Raw genomic sequence first — 14035 nt, 5'->3', positions numbered from 1 at the left:
ATTGAGCCCCAATAAACCGACACATCTCATGGGTTTATCATTAAGTACCTTTGATCTTAAACTATAAAAAGCATATCAGTGTCATGAAAATATTTACAGCAGAGTAAACACTGATATTGTGACAACAATTGATACTGAGGTTTTTTTTTTTTTTTTTTTCAACCAGGAATAGGCCCATACTACATAAAGAAAAGACATTCTTAGGTTTTCATTTGCTTTCTAAGATTCCTCATAATTAATTAGTTTAGGAAAATGTTATTAGATCCTTATTTCTATCTTGAGCTCCTTCTACCAACCCAAAAGGTTACCCGAGACCATTCCGCATAATAGAAGTCTACCTGCCAACCACAGTTGCGTGGGCCAAGGGTGGGCATGAGGCTTAACCTGAACAGGTCTCTGTCATCTCCTCAGATCCTGTGCCTTTGTGTCAGTTGATTCAGAAATGGACACCTGTCCCAAGCTAGATTCGTCAGTATCCAAGCTGAATTCATCAGTTTTTCTGATGAATTTAAAGATCTAGGACCCAGGGAGATCCTGCTAGCATTAAGAGATCTAATATGAGAGCTGTCTGTGAAAATGATTCCCAACATGAGCACCAGCAAAGCCACGGAAGCTCTCTCTGCAGAGAGGAAGACTAGAGAAGATCTCTGTGAGGAGCAGAGGGAAGAAATGAAGAGAATCTTAATAGCTTTTAGTCTTTGCTTGCTTTAGCTCTCCTTGAAGCCTGCCTGTATTCTCTTGAGGTTTTGTAAGATACTCCATATGCTTTTCTAAGTTTTAAAACAGTTTTTGGTACCAAAGTCAACAAAAGATAATAAATAATTATTGAACTTGCTTGAGTTGGGCTTCTGTCACTTGCAAGCAAGTTCTAATATGAAAATTGTGCCCAAACTAAAAATTCAATTAATATAAGAAAATTCCTCTCATTAGAAATAGCTTCCTAAAGAAATCAGTAAATAAGCCCAGATCCTATTTTAAGAATCAGCCATATTCTTCCAGCTATCACTGTCAGAATAATCTGAACATCCTTAAGCAAGCACAAATAGCATAAATAAAACAGTACTGAAAAGTTTCACATTAATGACAACTACATTTTACAAATAAGGCAATTGCCTATAAGTATTTTCAAGTGGTGGGAAGTGTCCTAACGATAATAAAGACTGTAAAATGTAGAATAGAATAGTCGTAAAACCTGTGCCGGGAATTTTAAAGAAGAGAATGTAAAAAGATATGGTTTTAACCATCCTAAAAAAAGGGGGGGGTTAGCTTCTACTTAGGATACAGAAGATTGAAAATGAACATAGCTACCACTCTAAGAAGGAGGGAAAAAAATTACATCATCTACAAAACCATACATTTTCTTAAGCCCATCAGAGACATGAGATTGCAACACAACCAGATAAGCTAAATTCCAAAAGGTGACAAGCGCCCAAGGAAACGAAAGTCAGAACATACAAACTGTTCCATCTATGGCAGAGCACAAGAGGAAGAGAAGGCTACCATAAAAATGGGAAAGCAGAAAACTGGGAAATTTTCGACCAACTTTTAGATACTGAATGTGGGCTGGTATGACAGTTTAGAATCCCTGGAGCCCCAGACACAAGGAGAATACACACTCGTGGGCCCATGTGAAAGATGTGTGTGACGGCAAGAGACCTGAAAGAGCTGCTCTTGTGTGTCATGGCACCTGTTTGCTTCTTGAACATTTCTCTCATATGAAGCCCAAGTCTTAAAAAGTCTTTAAGCTGCTGGGGCCAAGGAAGAGGTAGAAACAAAGGTCATAGCTGTCCTTGAGGGAGGAATAGGAAACTTCCTCTGCCCAAACAGTAAGTCTTATACTGAATTACAGCCTGCTACAGGAGTGGCAGACAAAGGTAACCTGGCCTGTTGCGTGTGAGGTAGAAGTAAAAGCCATCTGTTCCTAGAGTTGAAGCTGAAAATCAGCTTTGGCACAAAATACCGTGATGAAAAAAAGAGAAATCTGCTCCCACTAGAGAGAGGTAGGAAGTTCTCTGACCCAAATATACCTACAGATGCAAAGCAGAGCCTGGCTGCCGTAAGAGGGCAAGGGACAGTAACCCTAAGAAAGCTGCAACCTTGGGGTCTACATACACAGGGCTCGCGCAAGGCTCAGGCTAGTCAAGAAGAAGCAAAAATCCCCACTATTCCCACCATGGGCCTCTCACTAAGTCACAAGTGACAGCAGCCTACATGGTGGACAGGTAAGAACATGGAGAGACTTTCTCTGTGACATTAATATGCAGTATCTGCTGAAAGCTGAAAGTCGAGCAGCAACACAGAGAAACCATTCACTGCCAAACCAGGCCACACACATAAAGTAGCAGTAGCAGCTGGAGTTTTGAAGTTGTTGGTGCGCTGAAGTCAAGCCAAAGCAAAACCCAAACCTAGGTCAACTACTTTACTAGACTCACTCAATCCCAAACACTAATGACTGACAGAAAAGGCATGACTGTTTTCGAGCTTAAATAGTATTTAGCTCTGGTTTGTCTATACATATTGTCTGGGATTTAGCTTTTGGTCTTCTATAGACAATGTCTAGGATTCAAAAAAAGTAGTAAGTCACACACATACACACAAAGATCAAAAACCTAATATCAAGAGATAAAGCAGTCAGCAGAGCCAAACCCAAAGATGCACCAGATGTTAGAACTATGAGACAGGTGATTTAAAAGTAATGTTAAATTAATTTTAAACTTAAAATATTGATTCTTTATCAAATTTTATATATTAGTTATTAATATGTTAATAATTTAACATATATAAGGATTTAGTATAAAGGTTCATGAATAGGTGGGCTATTTCAGCAGATAAATAAAAATACATGATATCAGGGATAAGACATTTCTTCAATGAGTAGACCAGAAGACTGTATAGAGCAGGGAAAAGAATAAGTGAACTTGAATATTGATGAATAGAAATTATCCAAACCTAAGAAAGAGAAAAAAGGATGAAAAAGATAAAACAGAGCACGTTCCTTAAATATGCCTGGAGTTTTTTTGTTGAGGTTTTAAACTATCAACTTATTTACAACATAGAAAATAACTCATATTATTCACTTTTTCTAGAATATGTTTTGATAATTTGTGTCTTTCAAGGAATCTGTCCATTTATTTTAGTTGTTAAATTAACTGATATAAATTCGTTAGGCAATATATGATGTCCTACTCCTATTCAAATAACAACTTGAGGATCTGTAGTAATATTCCCTTTGTCATTCCTCTTAGTGTTTATTTGTGAGCTGTATTGTCCAATATGGCAGCCACTACACACATGTGGCAACTGAGCACTGAAAACGTGATAAGCTCAAATTAATGTGTACTATAATTATAAAATACATAGCAGATTTTGAAGACTCAGTAAAAAAAAAAAGAATGTTACATCTCAACAATAATTGTTTAAATTGTTTATATGTTGAAATGAAATATTTTGCATAGGTTAATAAACTATATTATTAAAATTGATTTCTTTTTGCTTTGGTTCATGTGGCTATTAGAAGATTTTAAATTATATATCTGTCTCTCATGTTTATATTGGACTGCATTGAGCTAAAAGTTTATCATTTTTATTGCACTTTTCAAAGAACCAAATTTTGGTGTCATTCATTTTTATTACGCTTTTCAAAGAACCAATTATTTGCTTCATTGATTTTTTTTCTCTATTGCTTTCATTTTTTAATCCCATTGACTTTGTTCTTCATTATTTCCTTCCTTCTGTCTGTTTTGGGTTTAATTAGCTTTTATTCTTCTAGTTTTTTAAAATGGAAGTTTAAATCTCAGAGAATTTTATTCATTTATAATATTTAATGCTAGAAGAATGTTCCCTCAAGCATTGCTTTAGCTATGTCCACAAATTTTGATCTGGTATTTTCATTTTCATTCAATTCAAAATATGTTCTAACTTCCTTTGTGATTTATTTGAAACATGAGTTTAAAAGCACGCTGATTTCCAAATATTTCAAAATTTTCAGCCCAGTGCAGTGGCTCACGCCTATAATCCTAGCACTTTGGGAGGCCAACGTGGGTGGATGACCTGAGGTCAGGAGTTTGAGAACGGCCTGGCCAACATGGTGAAACCCCATCTCTACTAAAAATATAAATATTAACCAGGCATGGTAGCAGGTGCCTGTAATCCCAGCTCCTCGAGAGGCTGAGGTAGGAGAATCACTTGAATCCAGGAGATGGAGGTTGCAGTGAGCTGAGATCTGTCACTGTACTCCAGCCTGGGTGACAGAGAGAGACTCCCTTTCAAAAAGAAAAAAAAAAAAAAAAGAATTTTCTAGCTACCTCAATGATTTCTAGTTTAATTCTGTTGTAGTCAGAGATGATTCTTTGATGATATCAATACTTTTAAATTTGTTAAGACTTATTCTGTCATCCATAATCTGGTCAATGTTGCTGAGTGTTCCACGTGCACACGAAAAGCATGTGTTTTTGGGTGGAATGTTCTCCACTTGTCAATTAGGTCAAGACAGTTGATAGTGATGCTCAGGTCTTTTATCCTTACTGATTCTGCCCACTTGTTCTATCAGTTACTACCAAGAGAGTGTTGAATTATTCAACAGTATGTTAGTTTCTCTTTGTCCTTTCCATTCTAACAGTTCTTTACATTTTTTGAATTTCTATTAGGATTACTATGTTTTCTTGATGCATTAAGTCTTTAATCTTTATTGAATGTCCTTCTTCACCCCCTTGATCTGAAATCTACTTTGATATTATTCTAGCTATGCCAGCTTTCTTGTGATAAGTGTTTTCATAGTTTTTTTTTTTTTTTTTTTTTTTTTTTTTTTTTTGCGGAGGAGTTTTGCTCTTGTTGCCCAGGCTGGAGTGCAATAGTGCGATCTCGGCTCACCGCAACCTCCGCCTCCCAGGTTCAAGTGGTTCTCCTGTCTCAGCCTCCCAAGTAGCTGGGATTACAGGCCTGTGCCACCATGCCTGGCTAATTTTGTATTTTTAGTAGAGATAGGGTTTCTCCATGTTAGTCAGGCTGGTCTTGAACTCCTAACCCCAGGTGATCTGCCCGCGTAGGCCTCCCAAAGTGCTGGGATTACAAGTATAAGCCACCATGCCTGGCCCACAGTATTTGGTTCCATCCTTTTATTTTACCCTGCATCATTATATTTCAAGTAGTTTTCTTGTAGGCACATTATAGTTTGGTCTTGTGTTTTTATTCAATTAATTTCTGCCAAATAATTAAGATGGTTAGATTATTTATATTTAATGTGATTATTTGTATGCTCTGATTTAAATATACTATATTACTATTGTTTTCTACTTGTTCCATCTGTTCTCTGTTCATTTTTTAATGCCTTTTTTAGGATTCAGCATTTTTTAGAATTCTACTTTATCTCCATCAGCAGCTTATTACTTTTGCCACTTTTTGAATTTTTTTAGTAGTTGCTCTAGGTTTCATAATACACATCTTACACTGTGATAGAAGTTATCACAGTGTAACATCAAATGATAAGCAAAACGTATATTGCAATAACCTTAAAGTAGTGTATCATCATTTTCCTATCCCATTATTTGTACTATTGTTACAATGCATTTTACTCAGACATATGTTATAAAGTCCAAGTCCACAATAAACTGTTATTTTACTTGCTTTAGATATAGAACATAAGAGAAAAACATCTTTTATATTTACTTCCAAGTTTCCATTCTCAGTATTTTCTTCCTGTAGATTCAGATTTCTATCTGTTATTATATCCCTTATGCTAGACAGACTTTCTTTAACTTTTCTTGCACTGCAGGTCCTGGTACTACATTCCCTTAGCTTTTTTTTTTTTTTTTTTTCTTTTTTCCAAAAAAAATCTTTCCTAAACCTTCATTTTTTTATAGATATTTTTGATGGGTTTAGAATTCTGAGTTGAGAGGGTTTTCTTTCTGCAAATGTTGCTCTGTTGCCTTCTGTCTTACATAATTTCTGTAAATGTATTTCTTAGCTTTGTTCCTTTGTGTTAATATATAATGTTTCTTCGGTTTTTTGCATAGTGGCAAGGTATGTTTGAGGGACATTTGGTTTGGTTTGAGGTTCTTTTAGCTTCTTGGATTTATGGTTTGTTTAGAAAATTCTTGGCCATTTAAATCCAAAGATGTCTTCTGTTCTGTTTTTTCTTTCTTCTAGGATTACAGTTACAAGCATGTTAGATTATGTGACCTTGTTCCACAGCTTTGTTAATCCTGCACAATGTTTGGCCATTACTTCTTTTAAAAATGTCTTCTGTTTTATCTCTCTTCCCTTCCTGGAACTCCAAATACATCAGGCCAGTTGATGTTATACCAATAACAAATCTATACAAACATCATTACCCTAATACCAAAATAAGACAAAGGCAGTAAACAGAAAAATAACACTATAGCACAACATCTCTCATGAAGATACATGCAAAAGTCCTCAACAAAATATTAACAAATCAAATCCAGAAACATATAGAAAGGATAATCCATCGTGACAAAGTGGAGTATATTCCAGGAATGCAAGGCTCATTCAAAATTTAAAAATCAGTCAATACAGAATTCCACAAATGAAGTCAAAAAGGCAATATGATGATCTCAATAGATGCAGAAAAAGTATTTGAAAAATTCAACAAATCAGAAATAAAAGGGCATTTTTTTGATCTACTAAAGTGCATCTACAAAGAAAATAAAGCTAATATCATAGACAACACGGCAAACTTATTTGCTCTTACCACTACTAATCAACATCATGCTGGGGGTCCTAGCCAGTGCAATAAAACAAGAAAAAGAAATAAGAGACATATAGGATATGGGGGGCAACGGGAGGGACAAACACCTAAAACCTAGATGACAGGTTGGTAGGTGCAGCAAACCACTATGGAACATGTACACCCATATAACAAACCTGCATGTTCTCACATGCATCCCAGAACTTGAAGTAAAATTTGTTTTAAAAAGGCATATAGATTAAAAGGAAAAAAAACTGCTTTAATTCACAGATGATGTGATTATCTACATAGAAAATACTAAAAGTAAACAAGAAAAAGCTACTAGAACTGTAATAACGAGCTTAGCAAGTGTATTAGTTTGTTTTTACACTGCTGTGAAGGACTTCCTTGAAACTGGATAAGTTATAAAGGAAAAAGGCTTAATTGACTGACAATTCCATATGGTTTAAGTTTCTCAGGAAACTTAAAATCATGGTGGAAGGTAAAAGGGAAGCAAGGACCTTCTTCAGATGGCAGCAGGAGAGAGAAGAGAAAGAGAAGGGGCAAGTGCCCCTTATAAAACCATCAGATCTAGTGAGAACTCACTCACTATCACAAGAACAGCATGGACGACTGCCACAGCCAGATCCTGTCAGCAAGGTTGCAGGACACAAGGTCAATACACACACAAAAACTGTATTTCCATATACTGTGAATGAACAATTGGAAATTCAAATTTTAAAAAGTACCCTTTACAACAGCATCAAAAAAACCACTTAGTTGCAAATATAAAATATGTCTAAATCGGAAAATTATAAAATACTGATAAAGAAATGAAGGAAGATGTAAATACATATAATATATACCATGTTCATGGAGTGGAAGACAATAATGTTAACAGGTGAATTATCACCTAATTGATCTATAGATCCAACGAAAGGCCAATCAAAATGCCAGCAAGGATTCTACAGAAATCAACCAGCTATGTCTAAAATGTAGGAGATAACTAAAATAACAAAAACAATTTTGGAAAAAAAAGAATAAAGTCAGAGAACTGACACTACTTAATTTAAACTTACTTTAAAGCTATTTTAATCAAGACAGGGCAATACTGGTGAAAGAACAGACACACAAAATATAAAATAATAACATTTTATCTGATATTCTTCCAAATAGAGAGTTCAGAAATAGACCCGCACATATATGGTCAACTAATTTTCAACAAAGTTGCAAAGAAATTCAATGGAGAAAGGATAGTCTCTTCAACAATGGTGCTGGAATAACTGGATATACACACGCAAAAAAACAAACTTCAACTCTTGCCTTGTACCATATACAAAAAAGAACTCAAAATAGATCATAATCTTAAACATAAAAGTTAAGACAATAAAACTTCCAGAAGAAAACAAGGAAATCTGATTAATTTGCATTAGACAAATATTTCTTAGACTGCTCACAAAAAGTATGAACGAGCCATGAAAGAAAAACTTGATAAATTAGGTTTCATCAACCTTAAAAGTTTTTAGTCTTCAAGAGACATGGTTAAGAAAATGAAGAAAAAAGCTACCGACTGGGAGAAATTATTTGCAAACTATGTATCTGATAAATGGCTTACATCTAAAATATATAAAGAATACTACAACTCGATAACACAAAAGTATATCCAATAAAAAGGGAAAAAATTAATAGACCCTTCACCCTGTAAAATTCACAATAGCAAATAAGCACATTGCATCAGATATCATTAGTTAGTAGGGAGAAGAAAATTAAAACCATAATGAGATACACTGTATACATATTGGAATAGCAAAATTAAAATGCCTGGCAATACCAAGTGCTGGCAAAAATGTTGAGTAACTGGAATTCTCATACTCTGCTGGTAAGAATGCAAAATAGTACCACAACTTTTAAGAACAATTTGACAATTCCTCTTAAAGTCAAACACACACTTATCAAATGACTTAGAGATTCTAATCCAATGTATTTATCCAAGAGAAATGCAATATATGTGCACGCATATATGTCATATGTATGTGAATATTCACAGCAATTTTAGTCATAATATTAAAAGCTTGAAACGATCCAAATGCCCATCATCTGATGAATAAATTAACAAAATATGGTACATTCATACAATGGGAGACTAGTAATAGAAAAGACAGTACCACTGACATTTCAAGCAATATGAATGAATCTTAACAGTATTACATGGAGTAAAAGCATACTTCAATTTCTCCTAACATGTTATGTGACAGTACAGAAAATATATTGAAGCTGTAAACTCTTTCATAAGTAGTATGTGATGGATTCAATAAAGGCATTTCAGCAAACTGAAAAGACTCATTATATTATCTCTTGCATATCTGATTTGAGGTTCATACTCACTTAAACCCCAGTAAATTATAAAATCAATCATGTTATAAAGTATTTCTAAAATGGCAAAGCCTCCAAATATCTCAGATATCATTTCCGGTCTCTGAGCACATATAACTGCAAACAGCCAGAGTCATGTAAATCACAAACTGGAAACAGTGAAGGGTCTTGGAAAAAATCTGTCTGTCTGTCTGTCTATCTATCTATATCTATCTGTCTGTCTATTTATGTATTTTTAAAATTTTAGTCCAAAATGCAACAGCTATATCCATTTTGATTAAAATGATAGCTTAAGTGTGAGTGCAGCTAGGTGAACATGCATATAAATATTTGCACACACCATACTGGCAATGTGGTAATGTATGCATCCAAAGTTAATAAAGATTATGTCTGGTAGTGGGATTGAGAATGTATTATTTTACACTTATTTTTTCATTATTTTTCAGTTTTCTCTACTGAGTACCATTTATAGCAAAAACTTGGTGATGTTGTGTTGCTTTGGTTGAAGAGTTACTGGAACGTGCTCAGAAGTTGCACAGGTAGTCATCACACATAACACCACAACAGTGCTCCTAAAATAAATGTATATCAAATAATTTTTAGTATTTCTTGGCACTACTAGGAGCACTTGAATATATCATTTAGTAGATAGAGAAATAATCACTCTCTTATATGTATCTTTCTGATGTTTGGGTTTTTACAGGGCAGATTCTGCTAGAGAGCTATGTTTGTATTCTGCTTTCGTTAACAAATGAATCCCGGGAGATTCAACAAATGAATCCCAGAAGATTCATGGCCTGACCTGTGAGTTGAACATACCTTATGACTAATATCTGTGGGAATTGTGATTGTGAAAAGCTGAGTATCAAGGGGAAACTGTTAGCAACCTTTAAACATGTTTCCTGATACATGCCCTCTCAAATGCAGAAGAGCCACCCACCTGGCTCGTCTGCATTTGAGAGGGCACATACATTCTATTTGCAATAGAAATGTCTATTAGGAGGACAAAGACATTCTATTTGCAGCAGAAATGTCTTCACGTTTGACTTCCATCCTGCAGCCTCGCAAAAGAGATCACCTTTCTTTGACAGAGTCATCCATTTCCCCTAAGAACCACAGGTTGGAAGTATATTTTCTGAACTTATGTTATATTCTAAAAGGGGAGCAACTGATTTTAGGTTCAGATTCCAACAGCAGATCTGCCACTGACCTTGAATTATTACATCCAATAGTTGTTATGGCTGCAGGAAATTGAAAGGAAGCAAGTCACTGCATTTTTCCCACCCGTATATACTGACAGAGGTACTCTCCAGGGATGGCACCAGTTTAGTGAGTTTGAAAAAGTGATTGTCCTTGTTTAGAACTTCATGGAACACTTGCTGACAGCCCTGTACTGAGAAACGACTTCCCCCTTATCCGTCTGGGGGAGAGCACTTGATAAAACACCCCCCTCTCATCTTATAGAAATAAATCTGTACCTAACAACAGAGAGTCAATAACACATCAATGTTTTCAACTATCATGCACAGATCCCATTGTGTACTACTCTATCCAGAGCTACAAGTTTTCAATCACATCAATCCACCACAGCAGTAATGTAACCTGCAATATATCATTACTGCATGAACTACTAGGCATATGCTGATGTTATCAATTCCAGACTAAGAAAAACCATGAAGTGACAATGTTGTCCAAGGACAACAGCTGCTGACAATAAAGAGAGAACACCTCACAGGAAAAGCAATTATATAAACCCTGGATTACTCTAAATATGTGGTAGATGAGATGCAATAAATAACAATCATATAGCATCATCTCTTTGAGACAATTATTCACCTTTGGTTAGCATAGGGTTCAGGAACAGGTCTTTTCTCTTTTTTTGATAGAGTCTAGCTGTGCTGCTCAGGCTGGAGTGCAGTGGCATGATCTCAGCTCACTGCAACTTCTGCCTCCTGGGTTCAAGCGATTTTCCTACCTCAGTGTCCCAAGTAGCTGGGATTATAGATGCACACCACCACACCCAGCTAATTTTTGTATTTTTAGTAGAGACGGGTTTTCACTGTATTGGCCAGGCTGGTCTCAAACTCTTGACCTCATGATCTGCCTGCCCTGGCCTCTCAAAGTACTGGGATTACAAGTGTGAGCCACCGCACCTGCCCAGGTCTTTTCTTTTAAGAAGGTGATAACTGTGGTCAATATCTTTAAAAAGCACTAAAAACAATCTGAAAAAGCAGTACCAATCTTTACAGTTGGCAAAAGCTTAGGCTAAACTCAGAAAAGACAGGCTGAGATTCAGTAGACATATTAAATCATAGACATCTTTAATTTTCCTGCAAAAATTAAATATGTGATCATGCATCACAATTAACATATATTTTAACTTTTTTATCATTAAGTCAACCAAGGAAGTAGGTTGCTAGTCCTTCTTTGCCAGTATACTAGCCATGAATTTCCATGGGAACTTTAAAACAATGGAGAACCTGCTATTTCTCTGGAAAGTTTTTAAATTCTCTAAGTAAATTTCCAAATTCCATTCAAGGCTTCAGAGAAAGAAGGAAGCCAGGAAAGTATTTAAAAATCAAGCGATATATTTAAACCAAACTAGAGTCTGTCACAAATATAAAGTAACTGCTCTGGGAGGCCAAGGTGGGAGGATCTCAAGATCTGGAGTTCAAGATCAGCCTGGGCAACACAGTGAAACCCTGTCTCTACTAAAATACAAAAACTTTGCAGGGCATGGTGATGGATGCCTATAATCCCAGCTACTTGGGAGGCTGAGGTGGGAGAATTGCTTAAACCCAGGAGGCAGAGATTGCAGTGAGCCGAGATTATGCCAGTGCACTCCAGCCTGGGCGACAGAGCAAGACTCTGTCTCCAAAAATAAAAATAAAAAATAAAAAATAATATATATATAAAGTATATAAAGTAACTGTGTCACTGAAATACAATAAACATTTGGTAAAATCAAGAAGAGACTTGTGGTATAGGGAGTTTGGGGAATAGCAAAACAGAGCTGTGTTGCTCTAATACATCTTGGGAAGCCCTATAAAATGATTGTCTTCCAACAAATGATAACATGAGAATTTATTCTTCTGCTGCTTATCAATTTCCATGATAGAATCACAACCTCTCATATTGGAGAGCTCTTAAAAATACAGTACTTCCTATATGATTAAATGTGACACCCGGCAAACTCCATCTAGCCTTCTATGCATCTTTAAATATAGAGAGATAAGATGTATTGTACAGGCTTGCCTTACCGTAAAGCTTTTGGTCCAAAGTACATAAAGAGCTCCTTCCCCAAAGTTTCCACGCCATTGTAAACATATCCATTAAACAGGCTCAAGACATTCTGGCTAGAATCATTATTATTCAGTACAGCAGCCTAGTAGAAAATACATAGATACACATAAACACAAACACATAAACTTTAAACAAAATTATAATTTAATTCTTAAATGTGTTTATATTACTTCATGCCCAGGTGCATTTCAATGAGAATAATCATCTCCAACAAGTAATGTAATCAGCTGTTTACATACATTTTTGTCAAATTACTATGCAGGCATTTAAAGAGAGAGGCCAAAAAAATTAAGTAAAAAAAAAAATAATTGACAGACAATCAAAATAAAGTTTCTTCCAGGACCACACAGCTCTATGCATATGAAAAGGAAGTACAGGAATACAACATGAATGTATTAAAACTAAAAACTGAAATATAGGTTCTTCCATTTCCAGAAGTATAGACAAGTTCCCGGAAAGAGTGGTCAGATAAAAACAGCTACAAATCATAGATGATAAAAAATGAAAACAAAATATTTTTAACCTCACCGATGAACTCTTAGCAAGTATGAAATAATAAAAGGTCAAAAACTAACAATGGGGGAGAACCCGGAGAGGTAGTTAGGAGAGTCCTGAAGCCAGCATCTACCCTAAGGGCATTGATTGAAACTAAGGAATAAGAGCTTCATTCTCACATCTTGTGATGCAGGAGATCAGAGATGAAACCTGGGCCCCCTGAGTAGGAGAATCTAATTTGAGACCTGTCCTGTTCCAACCACAATGTTAAGAATAAAGAAAAAATAAACTCATATTCCCTTTCCCCCATTAGTCTTGCAAAACCAAACAATACATTGTTAGGATTACAACATATATGCAGAATACTCTAAGATATTCAAGGAAATTATAAACACGAATCAACATATAACAAAAATATAAAATATAGGTTCTTCTGTGGGAGAAGGAAGGAAAGGGACTTGGGTTCAGATTTTAGCAATGCCCTTTTTCTTAAACTGGACATTATGTATGCTGGTGTTTCTTATGTCATTATTTTTATTTTAGACTATTTTCAATTAAATAGTGTTTTATAAACATTATTTAATTTAAACTCAAAATGTAATTAAAAATTTAAAACTTAGACATGCATAACTATTATTTAAGATAAAATAGACTACATAGAATTATATCTATGCATTAACTCAACCTAAGGTAATATTCTTATTTACCTCTAACTGCTTTTTTCTTTTTCTCAAATGGGCCTAATGATTCTCGAAGATTCTGAATAAAAACTTGGTGGCAGTGGGATTGGGGAAACGTCAAGATATAATTATAAAACAGCTTTAGATACAGAGTCTAAAAGCAAGTCACAACTTTTCCTCATTTTAAGGTGAAATGATATTGTTCAGTGATTCTCCAACCTTTGGTTTTAGACATTTGTCATTTTAAATGCTTAAGATGGCATGTCCACTCTATTCTTTATTTCATGAAATTGGTCTTTGTTAAGGTACAACCACAGTACGCAGCTCAAAGAGATAACGGAGATAAAGAAAAAAAAAAAACGAAACCAGACAATATTCTTACTATTCTTCTACTAAACCCATTCAAGGTTGAAATAGCTAGTCAATGCCAGAACTTTCCAGCTGCCTAAAGTTCAGGCAACTGGCTTTATACCTCCTTTATTTAAGAACTGGAGAATCA

General features: G+C 35.3%; 1 protein-coding gene across 1 annotated transcript in view; it reads right to left on the bottom strand.

Moving 5' to 3' along the window:
* NEIL3 (nei like DNA glycosylase 3) overlaps positions 1 to 14035 on the bottom strand; it is a 54933-nt gene that overhangs the window by 31613 nt on the left and 9285 nt on the right. Inside the window, exon 2 of the mRNA XM_010344424.2 lies at positions 12319 to 12443. Coding sequence (XP_010342726.2) covers positions 12319 to 12443 — 125 coding nt within the window. The remainder of the gene's footprint in view (positions 1 to 12318; positions 12444 to 14035) is intronic.

Source organism: Saimiri boliviensis, chromosome 3, assembly GCF_048565385.1.
Source record: "Saimiri boliviensis isolate mSaiBol1 chromosome 3, mSaiBol1.pri, whole genome shotgun sequence".
NCBI lineage: Eukaryota > Metazoa > Chordata > Mammalia > Primates > Cebidae > Saimiri > Saimiri boliviensis.
This window is presented reverse-complemented; position numbering and strand designations above follow the sequence as displayed.